The sequence below is a fragment of the Eptatretus burgeri genome, chromosome 12 (assembly GCF_056783735.1).
Source record: "Eptatretus burgeri isolate ZD-2024b chromosome 12, Ebu_testis_v1, whole genome shotgun sequence".
NCBI lineage: Eukaryota > Metazoa > Chordata > Myxini > Myxiniformes > Myxinidae > Eptatretus > Eptatretus burgeri.
This window is the reverse complement of record NC_140972.1, coordinates 2166696-2194327: the sequence shown is the minus strand read 5'-3', so window position 1 is coordinate 2194327 and position 27632 is coordinate 2166696. Positions and strand designations below refer to the sequence as shown.

The 27632-nt window shown below is 45.8% G+C and overlaps 1 protein-coding gene across 4 annotated transcripts in view; it reads left to right on the top strand.

Moving 5' to 3' along the window:
• Positions 1–1397: 1397 nt before the first annotated feature.
• Positions 1398–27632, top strand: part of ACOX3 (acyl-CoA oxidase 3, pristanoyl) — a 75410-nt gene continuing 49175 nt past the window's right edge. For 2 of the 4 annotated variants that reach the window (XM_085849247.1, XM_085849245.1), the window contains exons 1-4: positions 1398–1550; positions 19938–20113; positions 22954–23187; positions 25404–25478. In XM_085849247.1, coding sequence (XP_085705373.1) covers positions 19958–20113; positions 22954–23187; positions 25404–25478 — 465 coding nt within the window. In that variant the 5' untranslated portion in view covers positions 1398–1550; positions 19938–19957. Of the gene's footprint in view, positions 1551–2051; positions 2354–19937; positions 20114–22953; positions 23188–25403; positions 25479–27632 lie in introns of those variants that run through there. The other 2 variants (XM_085849246.1, XM_085849248.1) reach the window with 2 other exon arrangements.

The window sequence follows — 27632 nt, the reverse complement described above, 5'->3', positions numbered from 1 at the left end:
GGGACATCGAGTCCCCGCGAATCACGTGGAAAATCGAGTCCCCCCGAACCACGTGGGAAATCGAGTCCCCCTGAACCACGTGGGACATCGAGTCCCCGCGAACCACATGAGAAATGGAGTCCCACTGAACCACGTGGGAAATCGAGCCCCCCCTGAACCACGTGGGAAATCGAGTTCCCGCGAATCACGTGGGAAATCGAGTCTCCCCTGAACCACGTGGGAAATCGAGTTCCCGCGAATCACGTGGGAAATCGAGTCCCCCTGAACCACGTGGGAAATCGAGTCTCCCCTGAACTATGTGGGAAATCGAGTCTCCACTGAACTAAGTGGGAAATCGAGTCCCCCCTGAACCACGTGGGAAATCGAGTCTCCACTGAACTATGTGGGAAATCGAGTCCCCCTGAACCACGTGGGAAATCGAGTCCCCCCTGAACCACGTGGGAAATCGAGTCCCCCCCTGAACTGCATGGGACATCCAGTCCCCCTTAACCACGTGGGAAATCGAGTCCCCCCTGAACCACGTGGGAAATCGAGTCCCCCCCCTGAACTGCATGGGACATCCAGTCCCCCTTAACCACGTGGGAAATCGAGTCCCCCCTGAACCACGTGGGAAATCGAGTCTCCCCTGAACCACATGGGAAATCGAGTCCCCCCTGAACCACGTGGTAAATCAGGTCTCCCCTGAACTATGTGAGAAATCGAGTTCACCTGAACTATGTGGGACATCGAGTTCCACCCAAGGACGACAGACTGAACGTTTTTGACCAAATGGTCTCGTCTTCATCCGCTCTTGCAGGCTTTTTTTGTATACCTTGTCGAGGCTCATATGAGAGCGAACACACAACACACAAGGGGGGCATGAGACAAGAGGGGCGGGAGAGGGAAGGACAACACAGTGGGGAACATGGGGTATACAAGATGGACATTACAGGGAATTTCAGGAAGGAAAGCAGGGAATTTGAAGGAGGTGGGCTTGGGTGGATTATTGGGGGGAGAAAAGATAGAGGATTTGGATGGGGGATGATAAGAGGTGGTGGTGAACAGCTGTTTTGAAGACCTGGAGGGAAGAATGGGAAAGAATAGAGTGAGGGAGGTTATTCCAAAGGCGGAAAAATATAGGAATGAAAGAGTGAAGGTGAGCAGTGATTGAGCAGGTGAGCAGGTGAGCAGGTGAGCAGGTGAGCAGGTGAGCAGTGATTGAGCAGGTGAGCAGTGATTGAGCAGATGAGCAGGTGAGCAGTGATTGAGCAGTTGAGCAGGTGAGCAGTGATTGAGCAGGTGAGCAGGTGAGCAGGTGAGCAGGTGAGCAGGTGAGCAGGTGAGCAGGTGAGCAGTGATTGAGCAGGTGAGCAGGCTTTGAAGGAACCCAAAGTGGAGACGTCGAGCGATGTGCCGCAAGGATTTAGCGAAAGGGCCATGGCGGACCTTGACGGGTTTGGACGTGATTGGTTTACGGTTTGAACACGTGATCAGATGACCGCCGGGCGCCGGCAGGGGTCGTTGGAATGCGCGTGGACTTTGATCTCTTCCTGTTTGCTGCAACTGGTGGGGTGAGTTCATGAGTGTGACTCGTGTCGAACTCGAACGTGACACTTTAGACGTCATCACGCGGTGTTTAATTGAAATGGAAGACGAGGTTTTGAGTCCGTGCGAAACGGAGTGTTCGCAGCGGCGGGAAGAGTCGCCCTGACAAAGGCTGTTGTGGGGAAGTTGCACATCCGCCATTTCGCGATCGGAGATTCTGTTACTGGATGATTCGTTAAATCGGAATCGTCAAGCATCTTAACCAAATTCTGTGAATTAATATCGAGGTTTATGTTCACTTCATCCATGTTATCGCTGGAAACGGCGTTTTGAATTTGGAGTACGAAACTTAATTCGGTTTTGTAATATTTTATTACTAACGAATCTGTGAGGCCGAAGCGGAGGTTATTATTTACCATCTCGGTGCTTGATTTTTTTTTTCCGTTGATGATTGATGTTTGGGGAAACGCAATGAGCGATGATGATTCACGTCAACTTGGGGATGACCCCTTGATAGATGGAGGTCTTACACTGCAGGCTGATCCCCGAGTCTCGATAACATGATGACGATGACCGTCCATCCATCGGGACCATACTCTGTGCAGAGCGTTGGTGCCACCCAAGCAGGCTCCGTGGATAATTGGACACAATCCAGGACTGGTCGCCACTTCCACACAGAATACCAGCAAGATGGCAATCATTTTGCCGACCTCAGAAGGATGACGGTCAGAGTCAACCCCACCTGGTATTACTTTAACATCCAAGTGGGATTTGAACCCATGATCCTTGGATCCCAAGCCCACCATCCCAACCATTGAGCCAACACCAGGTATGTTGTATATTATTTCCGAGTTTGTGGTTTCGTGTCGCGCTATCTTCGACTTTGTTCTGCGCTCGAGTAACGTGATATTCGGCTTACATTATCTCAAAGACCATATGAGGTGCATGGTACAAAAAAAGTAAATAAAATGGTTCTGAAACGGTGAAATCGTATTCCACTTACTGCCTCTTCTTCTTCTTTCGGCTGCTCCCGTTAGGGGTCGCCACAGCAGATCATCTGTATGATCCACATAGTGATTTGGCCCATGTTTTACGCCCGATGCCCTTTCTGACGCAACCCTGGTCACCTCTTACGACACGGATATGGTACACCTATTTTAACCGGGGTATACACCGGCCCAGTACACTGGTACTCATTTCGCCGACCTCGGAAGGATGACAGGCTGAGTCAACCCCCTGGTGTATTAATTCAGTGGCCCAACGGGGCTTGAACTCAGGACCTTTTGGATCCCAAGCCACTGCCCTAACCACTGCGCCAACACCAGGCTTATCATATTCCACTTACTGCATTAAAGTAAAATTACGACTGATACTCTGCATCAGTTCCTTTCTCAAACACCCCCACCCCAACATGTCGCGCAGAGCGCGGGTTATGCTAGTATATATATAACGATCACGATACGTCTGAATACAAGTTGTCTCGCCGAGTGTCGATAACATGATTACGATCACGATATGTCTGAATACAGGCTGTCTCATCTCGTTTCGTTAACATTATTACGATCTGGGTTTGACTTCTGGTTCTGGGTTTGGAGCGTTGGCAGGTCTCCTTTGGGGCTCCCTGCTGACGATCTCAAAGTTAAGTTTCTGGTCGTTATCTGTCCCGTTTTAACTGTTCATTTTCTCACCCACATGTTACTGTGTGTTCCTAGTTCGGTTTGGTTTCAAAAATCGTGCTATTTTGTGAGATTTTGTCGAACTTGTCTTACTGGGTGCTTGAGGCCTATCCTTGAGGCTTCAGGCCTCCCCTTTGTTCCCCTCGGTGTACGATCGTGTTTATTTCTTTTTTCTCCCCATTATCTTCAATTTCTATCTTTCCCACTTTCTTAACATCCCCCATCCCTCCCAACTTATCACTCTATTTCTTATCTTAAATAAAAAAAAAAATGGTACCTTGCTCCGATTCTTCTTCTTCTTCTTCTTCTTCTTCTTCTTCTTCTTCTTCTTCTTCTTCTTTTTCTTCTTCTTCTTCTTCTTCTTCTTCTTCTTCTTCTTCTTCTTCTTCTTCTTCTTCTTCTTCTTCTTCTTCTTTTTCTTCTTCTTCTTCTTCTTCTTCTTCTTCTTCTTCTTCTTCTTCTTCTTCTTCTTCTTCTTCTTCTTCTTCTTCTTCTTCTTCTTCTTCTTCTTCTTCTCCTTCTCCTTCTCCTCCTCCTCCTCCTCCTCCTCCTCCTCCTCCTCCTCCTCCTCCTCCTCCTCCTCCTCCTCCTCCTCCTCCTCCTCCTCCTCCTCCTCCTCCTCCTCCTCCTCCTCCTCCTCCTCCTCCTCCTCCTCCTCCTCCTCCTCCTCCTCCTCCTCCTCCTCCTCCTCCTCCTCCTCCTCCTCCTCCTCCTCCTCCTCCTCCTCCTCCTCCTCCTCCTCCTCCTCTTCCTCGATTTTTTTTTTTTTCCACAACACTTCCATGACCTAATCTGTTAAACTCAAACATCAATAATAATAACAAAAACGATCCATATCTAGTGCCCAACTGTGTCTGCGGACATCCTCCTGCAGTTGGGTTACTTTTTTATTAGGAGGTTGGTGGCAGGATTTGCACTCTGGCTACCGTAAAACCCTTCATTCCGCAAAACACAAAAACGCAAAAAAATCTGAAAACCGACTCCGTGGGAGTACCTCCTGTGCAGCTGCCCTTCGCAGGGCAGCTCACCGGATGACAGGATTGGGGCAAAGCCTTCGGGACCCCCAATTTTTGATGATAGGAGGGAAACCACGGGGTAACATCCCTGGGTCAGATTGCGGTAGAGTGTGTCAGAGTGGTGCTGAGGTGTCGTCCACCAGACGGCGGTCTCCTTGGGTTAACCTGAGGCGGTCCCTTCGGGTGGGTGCCTGGAATGTCCTATCCCGAAGAGAGGATGATCACCTGTTTCTGTTATCATCTGAGCTCAAGCGTTTGGACATCGGGATTGCAGCTCTCTTTGAGGTTCGGAAACCGGATTGCGGAGAGATAATGGTGGGTGGTTACACCTACTATTGGTCTGGTCGCTCTGATGGTTATCATACCCAAGGAGTTGCTGTAGCTGTGTCCAATAAGCTGACCCCAATGATAATTGAGGTAACACCGGTCAACGAGTGTATTATGAGATTAAGGATTCGTCACTCCTTAGGTGTCATTTCCCTGGTCTCTATTTATGCTCCGACTGAGGCGAGTGATCTCACCGTGAAGGATGCATTCTACGCCACACTCGAGTCTGTGGTTGATCAGTGCCCCAGACGAGATACACTTCTAGTCTTGGGGAATTTCAATGCATCGACTGGAACTGATAGGGATGGCTATGGAGGTGTGTGTTGGTCCCCATGGGTCAGGAACTATGAACCAGAATAGCACTAAGTTCCTTGACTTCGCAAGAAGTCATGGACTTAGGGTGGCTGGTTCATGGTTTCAGCGCCCACAAGCTCATCGCTGGACTTGGTATTCCAACGCTGGCGGTGTGGCAAAGGAGATTGACCATGTCCTCATTGACAGTCGGAGGATGATCCAGAACTGCAGGGTCTACCGGAGTGCTCAGTTCCTCAATACTGACCACAGGCTTGTTGTAGCAACTCTAAAGCTGCACCTTAAATACTGGAGAATGGTACCATCCCAGCCTCGGCTGGATGTTGGCAAGCTCAGGGATGAGAGAGTAGCTGAGGAGTTTGCGAACAGGCTGAGTGGACACTTGGGGTGTCTGGGTGCTTTGGGGGGTCCTGAAGAGTTGTGGAGTACCTTCAAGACCACCGTCTTGATGTTGCCGGTGGATGTCTTGGAACTCACCGCAGGGCAAAGAAGAATTTTGTCTCTCAAGGGACACTGGATACCATTGACCAGAGTCACAGGGCCAGACTGAATGTCAGAGCTGAGCTGTTCAGGGAGCTGAGGCGTAAAACTGTACGTGCACTGAGGGTGGACAAGCAGGCCTATGTGCGAGGAATCTGTGAGGGGGGTAGAGCATCACCTGTGGACAGGTGATTCTCGTCCCGCTTACAGGGGAATTCGCGCATTGCGTTCATCCAAGCCCATCCCTCGGAGAACTGCAGTTAGAGCAGAGAGTGGTTGGCTCTTGACAGAGGAGTCTGAAGTGAAGGCCCGCTGGGCCGGTTACTTTGAGCGTTTTTACCGGGCTGATCCCCCAGCTGTCGAGTTGGACGTCAAGGGTGTTACAATCCCTGTTGCTGACCCTCAAATCAACTGTGGTCTACCTTCGCTTGTGGAAACACGGGCTGCGGTGAACCAGTTGAAACGGGGCAAAGCTCCAGGGATCTGTGGCATCCATGCTGAACTTCTCACGGCTGGTGGAAATGCTGCACTCGTGTCGTTGCATGCAGTTTTGTGCTCTGCCTGGAACACAGGCATCATCCCAACTGATCGGAAGAGGGGCCTTGTTGTTCCTCTCTGGAAAGGGAAGGGTGATCGCCAAGACTGCAACAACTATCGAGGGGTGACGCTGCTCTCAGTGCCGGGCAAGGTCTTTGCTCGGATAATTCTTGATAGGGTTCGCCACCATCTGCTTGAGCACCAGCGTCCAGAGCAGTCAGGCTTTACACCAAAGAGGTCAACGATTGACCGTATCCTTGCCCTTCGTGTCCTCACCGAACACAGGAGAGTTTCGGCAGGGGCTGCTTGCAGCCTATGTTGATCTCTGTAAAGCGTTTGATTCAGTGAATCGGGATGTCCTCTGGAGGATTCTTGGTCTTCGTGGCGTGCCACCAAAACTGATCGATCTGATGTCTGAACTCTACTCTGGTGCTGAGAGTGCTGTGAAGTGTGGTGGTTCCATCTCTGACTTATTTCCAGTTGTTACTGTGTACAGTTGTCAGGGGTGTGTACTGGCCCCCACACTTTTCAGCACTTGTATGGACTGGATTTTAGGGAGGATGTCGGAGACATAAAGTTGCGGTGCATCGTTTGGGAATGTCAAGATCTCAGACCTTGATTTTGCAGATGATGCAGTCATCTTTGTGGAGACTTTAGATATCCTTTTGGGGGCCCTCGAGGTGCTGAATGAGTAGTCGGAGCCGCTGGGATTACGGGTTTCTTGGGTCAAAACTAAGATCCAGGCTTTCGGTGACATCTTGGATGCTGCTGTCCTGTCTGTGTCTGTTTGTGGTGAGGATGTTTGTGGTGTGGAGTGACCTTGGCAGTGATATTCATGTCTCTGCTGGCTGTGAGTCAGAGGTCAATAGACGTCTGGGTCGGGCCTGGGGAGTCATGGATTCACTGGATCATGGGGTGTGGCGCTGCCGGTACCTGTGCGGGAGGACAAAAGTCCGAGTCTTCAGGTCCTTGGTACTTCCAGTCTTGCTCTATGGATGCGAGACTTGGACTCTGACCAAGGATCTGAGACGGAGACTTAATTCCTTTGATACCAGGTCTCTTCGGGGAATCCTTGGCTATCGCTGGTCGGATTTTGTGTCCAACGAGCGGTTGCTGAGAGAGACTCGGATGAGATTTGTTAGCTGCATAGTCCGTGAGCGTCAGTTGCGGCTGTATGGACATCTGACTCGTTTTCCTGATGCTGATCCTGCTTACCAGATTCTCTCAGCGAGGGAGTCTCATGACTGGAGGAAGCCAGTGGGCCGACCAAGTGCCTCGTGGTTGGAGCAGGTTGACCATCATCTCAAGGAGATGGGGATGGGCGTGGCATCTGCCTGGGGGATGGCCAGACGGAGGCCCCGGGAGTACCGGCAGAAAGTGGACGCAGCGACGCGCTGTTCTGGCACATGCTCCCATTCCTGACCTGACCTGATCTCTTATAATGCTTCATCTTCCTCTTTCACACATGTGGTACTCTTTACTGTATCAGAATGCACTACTCTTCTGCTATTTAAACAGACTGCTCTCAATTCGACCTCTACTTCATACCTTGCCTAAAAAAATCCAACTGTTACAGCGTTTCTTCTCTCCATTCTATGAATTCGCCTTTATTGCATCCTTCAAGAAATGTGTTTCATCGCATCTCTGACCTAAAACTTAAAAAAACCCCAGTTTGCTATGAATATTCGCTTTCCATCAACCATTCTTTTTTTCCAACTTCAGCGCCAACTCACTCCTCTCACCCCTCACTCTCAAAGCAACTATCCCACTCTTCTCCCTCCAAGCCTCCCTCTCACCTCTCTCAAAAACTCCCCCCTCACCTTTCTCCCACCATTCATCCCCCTCACTCATCCTTCCCAAAGTTTCCCGCCCTCCCATCCACAAAGCTGCCTCCTTCCACTGCCCTCTCACCTCCATCTCTTCACTCTACCTCCTCAAATCCTCAACTGCCTTCTTCCCCCTCTCTTGTCCCTCCTCTCCCTCAGCACAACAGAGCCTTTTCTCCTCCTCATTCGGCCCGCTCCCCTAGCTATTCTGCAATCCCCCACACTCTTTCAACAACCCTCCTTACCCACCCCCTCGTCCCCTTGTCCTATCCTCCCCCACCCCCTGCACCCAAAGCCTCCCCCCCTACCTCTTCATTAAATGTATGGACCTCAAATATCCAGGGCCTTCGCTCAAACCTTTCAGATCTTTCCATACAGGTTGCCACTGACAAACCAGACATAATCTGCCTCACAGAAACTTTCCTCCCCCAAGACGTGTCTGACTCCCAAGTATCTCTCCCTGGTTACTCTCTCCTCCGGTTTGACAGACCTGAGCCTCGTCCTGGTGGAGGAGTTGCTCTCTTCATCAAAGACTCTATTCCTCACTCTCCATGCACTGCTCTCACTCCCCCACACCCCCAGGAATACCTCTGGCTACGGCTTCCCCTCAACTCTCACCTCATGTTTATATGTGTACTGTACCGTCCACCTAACAGTGATGACTCCATCTACACCTCACGATCTGAAAACATGGACCAAATTCTATCTTCTCATCCAAACTCTCTTCCTCATATGTGGCGACTTCAATTGTCATCATGCCAGTTGGCTCGGTGTGGGTACCTCTCTCACCTGTCATGGCACCTCAGCAAAAGCTTTCTGCGACTCATTGGGACTGACTCAATCGGTCAACTTCCCGACCCGGATCTCAACCAATGGTACTCCATCTCTTCTGGATCTGATTTTGACAAATTTCCCTGACAATATCTGCTGCTCTTCCTTCGCTCCAATCAGTTCTTCTGACCACGTCCTTGTCAAAGTGGACATCTCTCTGGCTGTTATTGGAGAATCACCTCACCGCCGTCGAGCCTGGCATTTCACTCAAGCCGACTGGCAGGGTCTCCAAGCAGCCCTCAAACTTACAGACTGGTCTCCTATTGCTACCTTTTTCCAACATCAACTCATCCTGGGAATTCTTTCAAAGAAACTTGCTCTCCCTCATGCACAGATTTATCCCCTCTCCTCTTCAGTTGTCTTACGCTTCCTCCCGCCCTTGGTTCACTGAAGCTTGTGGTGAGGCAGTTGTCCTGAAACAACTTGCCTTTGCCTCATGGAAAGCAAACCCAACTGAGGGCAATCTCAGTTCCTTCCATAAAGCTCGAAACAAGTGTGTATCTACCCTCACGAGAGCCAGAAAACCACATCTTTCTCTTCTCAAGTCTGAACTCTCAAACCTCTCTCCCTCCTCAAAATCCTGGTGGCGTCTAATCAAATCTGTTTCTGGTGTATGTTCCCCCTCCATCCCCTCCCTTACCTCAAATGGCGGCATTGCTGATACTGCACGTGAAAAGGCTGAATGCCTAAACTCAGTGTTTGCAGCTAAATCATGTGTCCAAAACCCATCACTTTCTCTACCCACCTTACCCAGTCCCTGGACTCTGTGTCCTTTTCTCCTGACAAGGTGGAGAGCCTGCTGTCAAACCTCGACTCAGATTCTGCAACCGGTCCAGACGGCATCAGCCCACGTGTCCTCAAAGCCTGCTTTTCTGCTCTTGCTCACCCTCTCTCTGTTCTATTCACCCTCTCATTTGCTCAAGGTCATCTTCCATCTGCTTGGAAATCAGCAAGCATCACTGCCCTGCACAAAAAGGTGCAAAAACAGATCCCTGCAACTACAGACCAATCAGCCTTCTTCCAATCATCAGCAAGGTTATGGAATCCATCATCGCTTCAGACATCAAATCCTTCCTCTTCTCCAATGGCTTGATTTCTGATCATCAATTTGGTTTCAGACGAGGTCACTCTACCCTGGACATGTTGCTTCTGCTCTCCCATCAATGGATGGAGGTCCTCAATGCCAGACAGGAAATCCGAGCCGTATCCCTGGACATATCACGTGCTTTTAACACAGTCTGGCACCCTGCACTACTCACTAAACTCTCTTCCTATGGTATCTAAGGCCATCTCCACTCAAGGCTCGCAGACTTCCTCTCCTGTCACAGTCAACGTGTGGCCCTAAATGGAGTTCTTTCATCCCCCCTTCCTGTCCAGGCTGGAGTTCCTCAAGGTAGTGTTATGGGCCCTGTTCTTTTTCTGGTTTTCATCAATGATCTCTCCGACTCTCTGAAAAATCATCTATATCACTTTGCTGATGACTCCACCCTCTGCCTACCATCCGTCATCCCTCAGACCGGCAAGCAGCAGCTTCTTCGCTCACTGCAGATCTTGATAAAATCACAAACTGGTCCAACACGTGGAACATGTCCTTCAATCCAGATAAATCTCACACTCTCACTATGTCTCTTCGAAAGGACCGTTTAGAAAACCCCCTATCCACTTTCTCAACAATCCTCTGGAAGAAGTCCTTTCTTTCAAGCTTCTGGGTCTCACTATCTGCCATGACCTTTCCTGGGAAAGCCACATTTCAAACCTCGCATCCAAAGCCAGTCGCCGACTGGGAATCCTGCATTGTGCAAAGTCCTTCCTCGGCCCACCTGAGCTCCTGACCACTTACAAAGCTTTTGTCCGCAGCCTGATGGAGTACTGCTCTCCCCTCTGGGCTGGTGCTTCTGCCTCCCACCTTTCTCGGTGTCACGCTGTAGAAACCAAGCCATTTCGGATCTTTGGCATCTCCCGCAATGAGGCTGAGTCTTTGGGCCTCTCACTCAATCACCGCAGGTTGGTCGGTGGTCTTTCTGTCTTCCACCGTCTCCTCTCCAGCCTCGCCCCCAGCCTCTGCGATTTGTCCCCACCACATTTCAGCAGGGCGCTCAAGGTCCGCCAACAACCCCCTTCTGCTAAAACTACCAAAATCACGAATCACTGCTCACCTTCACTCTTTCATTCCTTTTTTTTCCCGCCTTTGGAATAAACTCCCTCACCCTATTCATTCCCATTCTTCCCTCCAGGCCTTCAAAACAGTTGTTCACCACCACCTCTAATCATCCCCCATCCAAATCCTCGATCTTTTCGACCCCCGATAATCCACCCAAGCCCACCTCCTTCAAATTCCCTGCTTTCCTTCCTGAAAGTCCCTGTAATGTCCATTTTCTATTCCCCATGTTCCCCGTCCCATCCCTCTCCCTTCCACAGATCTCCTAATGTCTCTGTTCCCCACTGTTTTGTCCTTCCCACTCCCTCCCCTCTTGTCTCATGCCCCCCCCCCTTGATGTGCATTGTGTGTTAGCTCTCATACGAGCCTCGACAACGTATACAAATATATATATATATATATATATATATATATATATATATATATATATATATATATATATATATATATATATATATATATATATATATATATATATCAGGATTAGTCTGAATACAGGCTGTTTACATCTCGTTTCGTTAACATGATTACGATCACGATACGTCTGAATACAGGCTGTCTCATCTAGTTTCGTTAACATGATTACGATCACGATATGTCTGAATACAGGCTGTCTCATCTAGCTTCGTTGACATGATTATGATCACGATATGTCTGAATACAGGCTGTCTCATCTAGTTTTGTTAACATGATTACGATCACGATATGTCTGAATACAGGCTGTCTCATGTAGCTTCGTTGACATGATTATGATCACGATATGTCTGAATACAGGCTGTCTCATCTAGTTTCGTCAACATGATTACTATCACGATACGTCTGAATACAGGCTGTCTCATCTAGTTTCGTTAACATGATTACGATCACGATATGTCTGAATACAGGCTGTCTCATCTAGCTTCGTTCACATGATTATGATCAGGATATGTCTGAATCCAGGCTGTCTCATCTAGTTTCATTAACATGATTACTATCACGATACGTCTGAATACAGGCTGTCTCATCTAGTTTCGTTAACATGATTACGATCAGGATATGTCTGAATACAGGCTGTCTCATCTCGCTTCGTTAACATGATCATGATTACGATATGTCTGAATACAGGCTCTGATCTCGTTTCGTTAACATGATTATGATCACGATATGTCTGAATACAGGCTGTCTCATCTAGTTTCGTTAACATGATTACGATCAGGATATGTCTGAATACAGGCTGTCTCATCTGGTTTCGTTAACATGATTATGATCAGGATATGTCTGAATACAGGCTGTCTCATCTAGTTTCATTAACATGATTACTATCACGATACGTCTGAATACAGGCTGTCTCATCTAGTTTCGTTAACATGATTACGATCACGATATGTCTGAATACAGGCTGTCTCATATAGCTTCGTTAACATGATTACCATCACGATATGTCTGAAGACAGGCTGTCTCATCTGGTTTCGTTAACCTGATTACGATCACGATATGTGTGAATACAGGCTGTCTCATCTAGTTTCGTTAACATCAATACGATCAAGATACGTCTCAATACAGGCTGTCTCATCCAGTTTCGTTAGCATGATTATGATCACGATATGTCTGAATACAGGCTGTCTCATCTGGTTTCGTTAACATGATTGCGATCACGATATGTGTGAATACAGGCTGTCTCTAGTTTCGTTAACATGATTATGATCACGATACGTCTGAATGCAGGCTGTCTCATCTAGTTTCGTTAACATGATTACGATGACGATATGTCTGAATACAGGCTGTCTCATCTAGTTTTGTTAACATCATTACGATCAAGATATGTCTGAATACAGGCTGTCTCATCCAGTTTCGTTAACATGATTATGATCACGATATGTCTGAATACAGGCTGTCTCATCTAGTTTCGTTAACATGATTATGATCACGATATGTGTGAATACAGGCTGTCTCATCTGGTTTCGTTAACATGATTACGATCACGATATGTCTGAATACAAGCTGTCTCATCTGGTTTCGTTAACATGATTACTATCACGATATGTCTGAATACAGGCTGTCTCATCCAGTTTCGTTAACATGATTATGATCACGATATGTCTGAATACAGGCTGTCTCATCTAGTTTCGTTAACATGATTACGATCATGATATGTCTGAATACAGGCTGTCTCATCTAGTTTCGTTAACATGATTACTATCACGATACGTCTGAATACAGGCTGTCTCATCTAGTTTCGTTAACATGATTATGATCACGATATGTGTGAATACAGGCTGTCTCTAGTTTCGTTAACATGATTATGATCACGATACGTCTGAATGCAGGCTGTCTCATCTAGTTTCGTTAACATGATTACGATGACGATATGTCTGAATACAGGCTGTCTCATCTAGTTTCGTTAACATCATTACGATCAAGATATGTCTGAATACAGGCTGTCTCATCCAGTTTCGTTAACATGATTATGATCACGATATGTCTGAATACAGGCTGTCTCATCTAGTTTCGTTAACATGATTATGATCACGATATGTGTGAATACAGGCTGTCTCATCTGGTTTCGTTAACATGATTACGATCACGATATGTCTGAATACAGGCTGTCTCATCCAGTTTCGTTAACATGATTATGATCACGATATGTCTGAATACAGGCTGTCTCATCTAGTTTCGTTAACATGATTACGATCATGATATGTCTGAATACAGGCTGTCTCATCTAGTTTCGTTAACATGATTACGATCACGATATGTCTGAATACAGGCTGTCTCATCTAGTTTCGTTAACATGATTATGATCACGATATGTGTGAATACAGGCTGTTTCATCTCGCTTTGTTAACATGATTACGATCAGGATATGTCTGAATACAGGATGTCTCACTGAGTGTCAATAACATGATTATGATCACGATATGTGTGAATACAGGCTGTTTCATCTCGCTTTGTTAACATGATTACGATCACGATATGTCTGAATACAGGCTGTCTCACTGAGTGTCGATAACATGATTACGATCACAATATGTCTGAATACAGGCTGTCTCACTGAGTGTCGATAACATGATTACGATCACGATATGTCTGAATGCAGGCTGTCTCACTGAGTGTCGATAACATGTAAAGGCCTATGTGATCGCATGTAGCGTGATTGTAATCATGTTATTTAAACTCAGCGAGACATCCTGCTTGATTGATCTAAGCAGGAGCCATTGAATGATCCAGTGATGTAAGTTTAATGTCATTTGTGATAATGAACAGATTTTGAAAATATCGGCAGATTGTCATCAGCCCGTCCACCCATGCAGCTACGTGTGCGTGTGTCCAGGCCATAACGTTTTTAGCATTTGAGCTTTTATCATCAAATCTTCAACAAACCGTTATTATGAGAACATGGAGAAAGATAATGAAAACTAGAACAGCACTCATTAGAGCACAAACTGCACCTCTGCCAGGATGAACAGTTTACATATTGTAGGCCACTGATAGGTCGGATCTGAATCCGGACCGAAACCAAAATTGAATTGGCTTGTCCTTGTCACCGAAACAACTCGTCCACCAAGTTTTGTCATAACTCGTTCATAACTTTTTGAGATATCATGCTATGTATAGTTTTTGGCCACATCTCTCAATGGTGAAGAATCACTTTAAAAATTCTCGTATCCTGATCACGGATTCCAATCTTCACCAAAATTGAATCAATTCGTCCTCATCACACACCCAACCTGTCCACAAAGGCTCATCTGAATCTATCCACAACTTTTTGAGATATCCTGTTCACAGCCAACCAGACAGACAGGTGTGAAAACCTAACCATCGGGGGTGAAAGCGCAACGTAGGGGGGTGAAAGCACAACGTAGGGGCTGAAAAGTGAAAGCGTAACCTCCGTTCACCTTTGGGGCGGAGGTCAAAATGTACAATTTTGTTTTAAACTGTTGTTTTCGTCGTTTAGTTTGAGTTCAAGGCAGACATGTTGGGGCTTTTTTGGAATACAGAGTCGAGGCTCGTGGACGAGCTCGTACACTACTCAATGTATCAGGATGTAACAGGACAAACGGAACAGTAGAGAAGGGGGCAAACGCTAATAGTGGAGCCTGAAGGCCAACATAGAGGGAGGCAGACAAACAAAAAGAAAGAGTTTGCAGAAGGAAACTCTCAGGAGGGAACAACTGTCAATTTGGAAGGAGGGGGATTGGGGTGGGGTTAATGAGGGCAGAAAAGATCATGGTTTTGGATTGGGGACGATCTGAGATGGTGATGATCAGCTGTCTTGGTTTTACATTTTGGGATGCTTTGGTTTGGAATGGGACAGCTCAAACATTTTGGGGGGAAAAACAGGTGACAATAGTCTTTCTTGATCAATCTGTTTTTTTTTAAATAATCGCCATGTCAAAATAATTACCAGAAGTGCAAGATAGGACAGGTGTGTGGTTTTTACCACCAGTTTTCCCCAGCTCCGTGCGGGTGGGACCCGTCAGCCTTGGTTGGAAGCCCACCTAAGCGAAGGCCAACTCCAATTTAAAATCCCCAGCTTTGGGTTAAATAACCTGGCACTGGGCAGCAGCGATGCCTTGAGCCACTCATTGGTGGATTAATCCATCTTGGGATCAACATCAATGTCTGACATTGATGGAGACGTATTGTTCAACTTTATGATGAATTGGCTGTCTACTGTGCTTCACATTCCCACTGTCCCAAGGGAATTAAGTATTAAGAGTGAACCCCCCCCCCCCACACTGTACTATGATGATAAACCTTGTTAGCTCCAGGGTTAGAGACTCAGACTATCTAGGACCATTAGGACAACCCGGCACTAGTTTTCCTGCAAGTATGACACCTACCATCCAAACCCCTTTTCGGGGAGGTGGGAAGCTGAGATTCTGTGCATCCTCCGCTCCACAAATTCCTGATCTTCAGCATACTAGAAGTATCGCTACATGGAACATATTATCATTAGCCCAATTAGGATATCCAGAAGCCATGGTACATGAAATGACAAGACTCTAATATCAGCAGCAGGCTTGTCCGAAGCAAGAATGCCTGGCAGTGAACAGCAGCAAGTAGGTAACTACACCCTCATCCATTCAGGAGAGTCACAGCGCATCAATGGAGTAGCCCTACTACTGGTAAGTGATATGAGCAGCTCATTGATGTCATGACACCCTGTTTCAGGCCATCTCCTTGTGGCTCGTCTAAAGCATCGACATGGCACCCTCTCTCTGATTGTGGCATACGCCCATACCGAGGTGTCTGCAAATTCAGAGAAAGGCATATTATATGAGCAACTGGAGTCTCTTGAAGCATTGGTCTCCCTCCATGACCAACTTTTGATTCTCAGTGACCTGAACGCATCCTCTGGCAAAGATCATCTTACACGATTCAAAAGTGTTGTCGGAAACTGCGTATCAGGTTATATGAATGGCAACTCTCTTCATATGATCTCCCTCTGCTCTTCCCATCACCTATCTGTTATGGAATCTTGGTTCAGAAGGAGAGAAACACAGATTCACCTGGATCACGAATGATGCTTATACCCAGAAAGAACTGGATCACATTTTATCTCAATCGTTCAATTGTTGAATCATGTCAGGTTTTTAGAGCCACCGAAGTTCTAGCAAACACTGACCACAGATTATTTGTGTCTGATATCTGCCTACACTCTGTATACCATCGTCAAGCAAGACTTGGGTGGCGCTTGAACATGGAAGCTTTAGTTCGTGACCCAGAGCTGTGTGCCCAAGATAATATCTCCATCCAGAACCGTTTGGATACTATAGGCGAACTCTCAGACAACGTTGAGGAGTTTTGGCCTCTTGTCCGTGACACTGTCATCGCTACAGCATCCGAGATAGTCAGATTTAGTAGGCCACAGAAACTGCCCTGGTTGTCGAATGATACCCTGGCCATTATTGATATGAAGAGGTAAGCGTGACTTCAAGGAAACGTCCCAGAAAGAAGGCAAATGAAGCTGGGGAAGGTTTCCATTGAAATGACCTTTGACCTGCCTTGCGGTCAATCCAGCACATGAGTACTGGTCAAAATTCAAGTAAAAACAAAAAACAGGATTCCGATCATGAAGGCAAGCGGGACAACATGCCACACCAATAAGGAAACCCTCAACTGCTGGAAAGAACATTTTGAGCAGGCTCTTAACTCCCCCCCCCCCCCCGCAACCCGCTACACAGTTCCCAGACTTGGAGGAAGAGGTACCCATAAGCTGGTGATGACGTCACTGTGTGCATGGATCCTCCATCCCTGTCTGAGGTCCATTGTGCAGTGAGGAAACTCCAAAATGGTCGAGCAGCTGTGTAAGACAACACCACCATAGAACTGCTGAAATACGCTGAGACTCCAATTTGTGAGGTATGACACTGCCTTTTCATAAATGTCTGGAATTCTGGGCACGTTCCATCAGAGGAGAAAAATGCAGTCGCTATCGCACGATCGCCTTGCTCTCAGTTCCTGGGAAGGTATTTTCTCACGTTCTTCTGAGCCGTATTCACCCCCCCCCGTCCCCCTCATGCAATAACATAGACACCCTCAACAATCTGTTTTTACCCCAAACGAACCATTGATAGATGCCATACTAGCCCTCCGCATTCTTGCAGATCTTCATCGGGAATTTGAGCGACCGTTAAATGTGGCGTATATCGACATCAAGACCACGTTTGACTAGGTTGACCGGACATCACTACGGAAGGTGTTGAGAGGCAATAGAGTTCTGTTATCACGACTTAACCTGATCCGGAACCTCCACGAAGATACAACAGCCTGCGGTAGAGTGAACACTGACTTATCACGACCTTTCCCTGCATGTTCTGGAGTTCATTGAGGCTACATTCTTGCTCGCTCCCTTTTCTGCTGCACAATGGACTGGATAATGTCAACGTGTGCAGATCAGCATGGAATCGAACAGAGAAGTCATCACCGATCTACTCCATCAGATTCTTCTTCTTCTAGCTTATGGCAGCTTGCCATAAGCAAATGTAATTTTGTTGGGGCACAACGATGCTGCTGATGCTGTGCCCCTCCCTATACTCATTTCGCCGACGTCGGAAGGATGACAGGCTCTTTCGCCGATCTCGGAAGGATCAACCCCACCTGGTGTTAATTCAGTGGCCAGCGGGGCTCGAACTCAGGATCCTAAGATCCCAAGCCAGCCATCCTAACCACAAAGCCAACACCAGCCTTTCTATGCAGATGATGTTGCCCTATTTGTGAGAGACCTTGTCCACTGGCTGGCCATGTTCAACCGCTTTGAACCGGTTGCTGAAAACCTAGATGTTAAGCCTTCATGGCAAAAAACCCCAAGGTACAGAATGTTGCCATTGGTTCCTTCCCCCAACCAGGACCTATTTCCGGTGGAGTCAGTGGACCACTTCATCAACTTGGGTTCGAACATTCATCCATCTCCATTCAGCCCTGATGTGCGTAGACGAATCGGCATGGCTGGCTCTGTCATGTGGCAACGAGACGCTGTCTGGAAGCAGCACCATCTTAGTTTACCATCAAAGCTCCGCATTAACAGAACATTTGTCCTACTTGTTCTCCTCTATTGCTGTGAGACCTAGACACTTTTGAAAAAGGACCAAGACACCCTACAAGCTTCCCATATGCGATATCAATGCCGCTTCCTTGGGGTTTGATAAAATGACCGAGCCTCAAACAGGATCGTCTGTGAGATCACCAGACTTGGCCCGATCATTCTCGATATTGCAAGGAAACGCCATTCCCTGTTTGGACATGTCTGCCACTTAAGTGAACATCTACTGGCCCATATCTCCCTGGAATTTGCCACAAATCTTTACCACGGTCATCGACCTCATAAAAGCTGGTGCTGTCCCGAGGACGACAAAGACTCTCTTGGTTACGCCAGTGCACCAATGAGTTTACCTTTAACCCACGCGGATGTTGGCAGAAGGCGGAAGACCGACAGTTATGGGAGTCGTTACACCCCTTCGTTGGGCATGTGGATTAGTAGTAGTAGTAGTCATAATTTCCCCAGCAATCTGTCACTCTCACTGCGCAGCTGGAACATTGAAGTAATCACCCTACCCTTAATGGCAATTACAAAAATTCTTCTTCTTTTGTATGCAGCACAAGGGTGTGGATAGCATCATTTGTGGGGGGGGGGGCACAGATGTGCCACTGATGCAGTGCTTCCTGTAGGTTAGGGCATGAATTTGTAATTTGTCCATGGCGTCAGCAATAACTCGCCTACTCTTCGCAAAGGACACCATGGAGTCTTTAACATCCACCAACTAATGCTGGCAGACAGGACGCCCGTTTAATGTTAATCCGAGGGACATCACACACATTGATGAATCGTCTTACTTGTGAAATTTATTTTGATGAATCATCCTACAGTTTATTGCTTGGTCGGGATTCAAACCCAGGCTAGACATCTCAGAGGCGAGTTTGCATAGCTCAATAGGATATCCTGCCATCACCATTTTACATATAATATACTAGCGGGGTGTGCTTACACATTGTGTAAGCATACGAACCGTGCTTCCCCATTGTCTCGGGTCGCTCACCTGTATTTGATTTTTCATTTATTTATTTTCATTTATTTATATTTTCATTTACAGATGCTTTCCGTCAGTTGTGATTTTTTTTTTTTCCTGGTTTATCGGCTTCGATGTCTGTTGGCATACAAAATTACCACGCTTCCCCATTGTCTATGCCTGGTGTTGGCTTAATGGTTAGAGTGGTGGGCTTTCGATCCTGGGGTCCTGAGTTCAAATCCTGCTCAGCTGTTGAATTAATACCAGGTGGGGTTAACTCGGCCTGTCATCCTTCCGAGGTCGGCAAAATGAGTGCCAGGTTTTCTGGTATCCTGTCGGAGTGGCGACCCGTCCGGGATTGTGCCCAATAGCCAGGGAGACTGTTTAAGCAGCACCAACGCTCTGCACAGAGTATGGTCCCAATAGATGGATGGATGGATGGATTTGACTTTGTATCACCACCCATGTCATAACTATCTGTCCCCCCCTCACCCCCCCTTCTCCTCCTCCTCCTCCTCCTCCCATTGTCTCGAGTCGCTCACCTGCATTTTCTTTTCATTTATTATTTCTTTTCATTTATGGATGTTGTCCGATGATTCTGTGATTTTTTTTTTCCCGGTGTACCGGCTTTGATGTCCATCGGCAAGTAAAATTTCAGCTTTCCATGTCACCAGAAAGGTACTGATCTTTAATATCAGTCAGTGAGTCAGTGGTTTGAAAGAGTTCTATATATGAGATGTCTATTGTTTTCTCTACTCAAGGTATACTGAATTCATTGTACATGATGGGGAAGTTCCAGGAAGATGTGCAAGCTGACTTGGATTCAATTTTACCTGCCTTACCTGCTGGGCCGCTTGATGCATACCGGCGCTGTGCTTCGTTTGACTGGCGCCGTCTCGCTCTATTCTTTGTGGGACAAGAGGTGCTGCATTTCCAGGTGCATCTTCCCTCATCAGTCTTGATTATAATGCTTGTTCGAGTCACCAAAAATTTTCACTCGTCAATGAATGTTTATGCAATAGAAGACACCTTCACCAACTGCATTTGTCAAGTGGATGAAGGCTCAGGTCCAGGGTAGCTGAACACCACTCTGTGATTGTGAATATCAGACCCGAGCCTTTCTCCATGCGTCAAATTGATTGGTTCGTTGTGCTTAATTCACCTTCATCGATACAGTGGCCTGCAAAAGTATTCACCCCGCCCCCCCCTCCAATTTTTTTCATATTTTGATACTACCTGAGCTTATTTCATGATGCTTTCAAATCAAACTTGATATACATAGTCTTCACAAACTACTCCAAAGTGATAAAATTTCAAAATATGAATAATTTAGATTAGCAGAGACATACTATGTCTGAGATGGGGGTCAGTGTTCATCAATCAATAATATCCCGTTCCCTTCACAAAGCTGGCCTCTGGACAGGTGGCAAGAAAGAATCCATTACTGAAAAAGATGCATATAAAAGCTGATATGGAGTTTGTGAAAAAGCATCTTGATGATATTGCAGGCATGTGGAGAAAAGTTCTGTGATCAGAAGAGACAATAATTGAACTTTTTGGCCTAAATTCAAAGCGTTACGTGTGAAGCAAGCCGGACACTGCACATCACCCAATCAATACCATCCCTATTGTCAAGCATGGTGGTGGCAGCATCATATCATGGGGCTGCTTTTCATCAGCAGGGACTGGAAAGCTTGTCAGGATATAAGGGACAATGGACAGTCCGAAGTACAGGAGAATCCTTGATGAAAACCTGCTTGAGCCAGCAATGAATCTGAAACTGGGTAGGAGATTCACATTTCAGAAGGACAACGATCCGAAGCAAAAAGCGAAATCCACACTGGAGTGGCTGAATAAGAAGAAAATAAATGTTCTTGAGTGGCCCAGTCAAAGTCCTGCCTTGAACCCAATTGAACATTCATGGCGAGACTTCAAGATTGCAGTTCATCGACGATCCCAATCAAACTTGGCAGAACTAGGGCAATTTTCACGTGACAAATGGGCAAAGATTTCACCATCTCACTGTGCAAAGCTGGTCGAGACCGACCCCAAAACACCCAGAGCAGTCATTGCTGGGAAAGGTGCATCCACCTCGTACTGACCTCAGGGGCTGAATACTTTTACAACCAGTGAATTTAGATTTGTAGATATTTTACAGTTATTCCTGACATGTAACCTCCTTCAACTATAACAGTTTAGTTTGGTCTCTTTAGTCTATATTAATGTGTGTGTGTCTCCTCCATAACTCCAAAACCATGAAACCTATCAGCCTGAAATTTGCATGCATCCTTAGGGAACTCCAAGGAAGTACATGACTGAAAATAGGGTGTTTGGGTTAATTGAAACACCCCTTTTGAAGATATAATTAACGGCCTTATTTGATTATATCCTTTATCAGGCACATCCTCGGCCACCTCTCTCTCTGGAGTCTAAAGGCATATTCTAGGTAACCTCGCCAGGGTCTGAAGCCGCCATGTTTTTTGGCCTACTTAATCATGCCTTGACTTGGAACAGGCGCAAAGATTTCTTAATGATAATTTTTATTTCACTTTCCTCACTCATATCAACGACTGCCTGTTCATCATAGTTATGAATTGTTGGGTACATTGCAATGCTTGTAAACGCCTTGAGATGCCGGCGTTAATGGCTTTTTCATTTCTGCACGTGCAATAACTTCGAGAACCTCTTAAACTTTGCCATTTTACAAAATTTCAGCTCCAGAATTGAACTTATCAGCAGTTAAATAGTGTTCAATTGTCCAATTTGGAAATTCGGACATGGCTAATGTTTGCCAACCATTTCATTTGAGTGCTTGGGCCGCTTGCCGAGTACCCTACAGTCAACGGCAGTACAGTTCGAGTTCCGATCGGGATGTGCAGTCAGCAGTTGCTCCAAGGAAGACCTACATATTTGGGTATATTTGGATCTGTAATTTATGAACTCTCCGCGGATGTGTGTGTATCCCTGCATACTTGGTTACAGGGACCGTGGTGGCAAGGTTTCATCCCATATCTTGGAGGTTTTCATTTTTAACCTCAGCAGCGTACGAGCGGTCAGGTTTTCCTTTGTCCTCATGACTGTTTCGAAAGCAATTGGTGATTTTATATGACTCGGTGCAGTGCTTTACAAAGGTTACATAGTTTCTCTTTGTGAGTTTCAAAGCAAAATACATTTGATAACACCCGATTTCCGCACCATGCACAGTTTTAACATGTTTCAATTACAGAGCCAAATTTTTTCCACCTGTCACATGACGATTGTGTGGGTGTTGTTTAATAAAGTATAACATATACCCCCACTACCCCCTTCCCTCTCTCTCTCTCTCATTGTCCCATCGTCGCTCCACCCCCTCCTAATACTTAATGATAATGTAATCAGCATCCTCCCACACCTCTCTCTTTCTCTTTCTGTCTCCGAATGTACCTGGCCGGTGGTTTTGTTAGGATGGTGGTTATCTCCACAATATCTGGACAGTGGATATCTCTGCACGTATCTGGACGGTGGTTATGTCTGGACGCTGGTTATCTCCATACATGTCTGGACGGTGGTAATGTCCGGATGTGTCCAGATGTCCATGAAATCTGTTAAACCAAGGAAACCTTTCAAAATCAAAGTTTTTATTTATTTATTTATTTATTTTTTTTGTCTACTCAAAATATGTCACAAAGTGTAACTATTTGAGTGTTTTCCATGTTTCAGAAGTGTTTTGCAATGACCACAATGATGTTTTCCTTCCCTCACATGGTGATTAAACATCGCCATTCTGTGTCCTGGCAGAAACGTATCTGGGATGTGCTCGAGCAAGACCCACTGTTCGCTCGCCGCCCTGGTGAGGAGGTGTCCCTCGAGAGACAGCGGGAGCTTTCGTTCCTGCGTTGTCGCCGACTCTTTGAATACAACTTCCTGACATTGCAGGAGTTATTGGTCTCCCCTCTTAAAGGTTCCGCGCTCAGCAGATGCCTGGGCATGTATGATTTTTCGGTTTTGGGCAAGTACTTCCTCAGCATTGGGGTAAGCCTGAGATACAATGATAAGATGCGTGATTTTTTTTTTCAACACCATACTTTAATAAGTACTCGTGCTCTTTATTCAGCATCTAAACGTGCTCTCTCTAGAGTCTAAACTCCAGGCCCTCCTGCCAGCCCAGCTTTAGAAATCAGAATCCTGAAAAACAATGTCACTTGCTTTCATACTCAGGCAATATGGCATGACAATAGACAAAAGCAACCAAGAAAGAAAACTTTGGACTGCTGGCTATAGATTACCTGTGTGATTATTGGGAGTAACTATAATGGATAAATTATTATAGATTACCTGTGCAATTATTGAGAGTTAATACGGACAAGTTACTATGGATTACCTAACTGTGTGATTGGTGGAAGATCGGCTGGAGAAGTTACTATGTATTACCTGTGTTGGGAGTTACTATGGACAAGTTACTCTTGATTACCTGGGTGATTATTGGGAGCTAGTCTGGACAAGTTGCTCTGGATTACCTGTGTGATTATTGGGAGTTACTATAATGGACAAATTATTATAGATTACCTGTGATTATCAAGTTACAATGGATTACCTGTGTGATTATTGGGAGCTCAGATGGACAAGTTACTACTGATTACATGTTATTATTCAGGCTCAGTATGGATAAGTTACTCCAGATTACTTGTGTGATTACTGAGGCTTAGTTCGGACAAGCTACTCTATATTACTTGTGTGATTATTGGGAGTTAGTATGGAGAAGTTACGATATATTACCTGTTTGACTATTGAGAGTTAGTACAGACAAGTTACTATAGATTACCTGTGTGATTATTGGGAGTTCATATGGACAAGTTACTATGGATTACCTGTGTGATTCATGGGAGCTAGTCTGGAGAAGTTGCTATGGATTACCTGTGTTGGGAGTTACTATGGACAAGTTACTCGAGATGACCTGTGTGAATATTTGGAGCTAGTCTGGACAAGTTAATCTGGATTACCTGTGTGATTACTGAGGCTTAGTTTGGACAAGTTATTCTGGATTACTTGTGTGATTATCAGGAGTTCGTATGGACAACTATGGATTACCTGTCTGATGCATTCATCCATGCATCGTGACCATACTCTACAGATGGTCGGTGCTGCAGAAGCAGTCTACTGGGCTATTGGGCATAATCCTGGACCAGTCACCACTGACACAGGATACTCGAATGGCTCGGTCATCCAAGCAAGCTGGTCCTCATTTTGCTGACCTCGGAAGGATGACAGGCTGAGTCAACAGCCAAGCAGGATTCGAACTCGAGACCCTAGGATTCCAAGTCCACCACCCTAACCATTGAGCCAACACCAGGCACACGTGTGTGATTATTGAGGCTTAGTTTGGACAAGTTATTGTGGATTACCTGTGTGAACTTTTATACGATGTGCTCATCAGTGCCAATACCACTGTGAATGATATCTTTTTACACTTTGATGTGGTCATTAGTTCATAAAGTTGAAAAGTTAAGGAAAGTTGCAGTCGTCTGCTGCGTTTGGCACATTTGACATTCAGGAGAGTTTATGCTATGTCTTGTGGGCTGTGATTAAAGAAGTGGTTAAATACAGCCTCAAATTAAAAAACAAAAGTGTTGCATTACCATTTACCCAACAACAATGGATTTGGATCACATCCTTTCGAAAACTGCAAGAAGAGTTTTGTTTTGTCCCATTTTCCAGGAAGCATGCAATGCTACTATAATTTGCATACAAAATGCTGAGGAATTGAACTACACCATGTGTAAGACGAGTGTGAGCTGTGATAAGTGCTTTGTTACTATGCCGTTTCGTAGTTTGATTGTCAGCATCATTTGTAGTAAAAACCAGTACCACTATAATGGCTGCCTTTTGTTTGTGTTTCACAATACAGGAATAAACTGTAATAATATGAGTTCCCTTCCAAGAAACTTCAATGTAGGAGGTGGCCATTCGGCCCATCAAAGGCTGAGCTAGTATTGCCAATCTATGGTTGTTTTTCTCATGCTCTATCTTTTTAAATGCTGAGTCAAGCAAGTAAGCAGCACATATCATTTAAAGGTATTTGGTATGACTCGACAGGGGTTTGAACCGCCGACCTCCCAGACACAGAGTGGCGCTCAAGTCTAACAATTTATGTGGCTGGAAAGCCGACTTATTACCCACAACTTGTAAATTGACTCCTGGGCCTATTCTAAACTAATCTTTGTTTCTTGGTCTTTACCTTCCTCCCTTAGATGTTTGTGAACACATTGAAGGGCTCGGGATCTGAAAGGCATGAGCACATTGTGGAACAAGTCATAAACATGCATGTCGGTAGTGTTCTTTTGATATTCATGACTCGGTGATATTTAGCTTTTTACCTTGTACCTTTTCTCTTTTAGAAAGACCAACAGTATTTGTATAATATGCATGAATGCCTTTAAGGCACTGTTACTATTTAATATGTTAATTGGTTATTTAGAATATTTTAATGTGTTACTATTTAAAATTTTAATGTGTTTCTATTAAATATTTTCATGTGTTGCTAATGAATATTTATATGTGTTGGTATTATTGAATATTTTATTGTTTTACTATTGAACACTTTAATGTGTTACGACTGAATATTTTAATGTGTTACTGTTGTTGAATATTACATTGTTTTACGATTGAATATTTTAATGTGTTACTATTATTGAATACTTTATTGTTTTACGATTGAATATTTTAATGTTACTATTCAATATTTATATGTTACTATTATTGAATATTTTATTGTTTTACTTTTGAATATTTTAATGTTACTACTGATTATTTTAATGTGTTATTATTGAACATTTTAATGTGTTGCTTTTGAATATTTTAATGTTATTATGGAATATTTTAATGTCACTATTTAATATTTTAATGTTATTATGGAATAATAAGACCGGGGAGGTCTTACCCGCGTCCTCGTGACGTGATGGCAGGAAAGCCGCAATGTTCGCGCTGCTGCGCCCTGACTCCGTGCCCTGGCGTGGTCGGCGAGTCCTCTCCGGCGTGCTCCGCGCGAGCGGTCTTGTTGGCACCACGTTTAGGGTGGGGGAGGAACAGGGGCCCCCTCGGCACTATCTCAGCACGAATGGGTGTGGGGGGGGGGAAATCGCTGATGCTCAGGGAGAGGGGTATGGCTGGCTGGCCTGGATCCCGCGATGAGTCGAGCGACCCCCACACCGCAACCTCGTCGCCGTCCACCGTCTTCCCTGCAACTCTTCCGCAACTTCTCTCCAACTCTTCTCACCCTCTGTCCTCAGCTCCACCAGTTCCACTCTCTGCGAGTTTCCTTGCGCTCGCATCTTTATAGGACTCGGGAGGAGCCGATATGCAAATATGCGGATCAAAACTCGATTGGAGGCGGGGCCACGCCACCCTCTGTTCAGCCATTGGTCGGGCAAAAAGGGGCGTGAACCTCCCTTGATCCGCATATTTGCATAAACGGACTTCACATACACGTGCTTGGAGGTGGGGCCAAGCCGCCTCGCGCTCGCCCATTGGACGGAGGGGAAGTGGGCGTGAAGCATTTTGGATCCGAATTTTTCCCTCGGAAAGGCCGCCATTCGCGCTCGCGGCTCGATGCGTTTGGCACCAATCGCCGAACCGGCCCTCGACAGCCCGACGTTCAGTGTTCACAGGTGGTGCGGTTGTTGGTTGTGAAGGAGAAAGGCGAAGGTGGTGGAGGGCTTTCTGTGGTGGTTTGATGGTTTTGGTGTCGTTTGGGAATGGCGGTGAAGCGATGTTTGAGGGATGGAGTTGTGAAGGTAAAGGTAGTGGCTGTTTGCGTTGTTGGCAGCTTAATGGTCGAAAATAACAACAGAGAAAGAAAAAATGTTTAACTCAGTGTCGCAGCCCGGATGAATCGCACATATTCCCTCTATACAACGGGGTTAGGCTAACTACACATGGACTTACCGAGATATCTCACCTGAGGACTCTTTATGGTGTCATGCGAATTTCCACAACCGTAACAATACAATGGCGATTTCGATGAAACTTGGTTGGTACATTCATACCATGACCTAGTTGTGTGCAAACGAGAACCGTTGCTATGGACACCACCGTTGCCTAGCAACGGGACTGAAATTTTTGAAAAATCATAAAAAAATATATTTTTTCAAAAATCGGGCCACGGGCGACTGGGCAATACATTCAGCCATATTGTCAAAAATTTCCAGCCAGAACCTATGAAAACTGTCAGAGAAGATAGACTTTGAATGAACCCTGGTCGAAAACAATAAAAAAACGAAGTTCGTTATATCTCAGAGACTATGAGTCAGATATACATGAAACTGGTATGGTAGGTTCATGGTATGTCCTCGTTATGTGTGAGAAAGAACCGTTGCTATGGACCCCTCCGTTGCCAAGCAATGGCTGAAAAACCTCTAAATGTGGGGGTATTTTAAAGAAAAAAAAATCTGCAGCATTAACCCTTGAAACCAGAATCATGA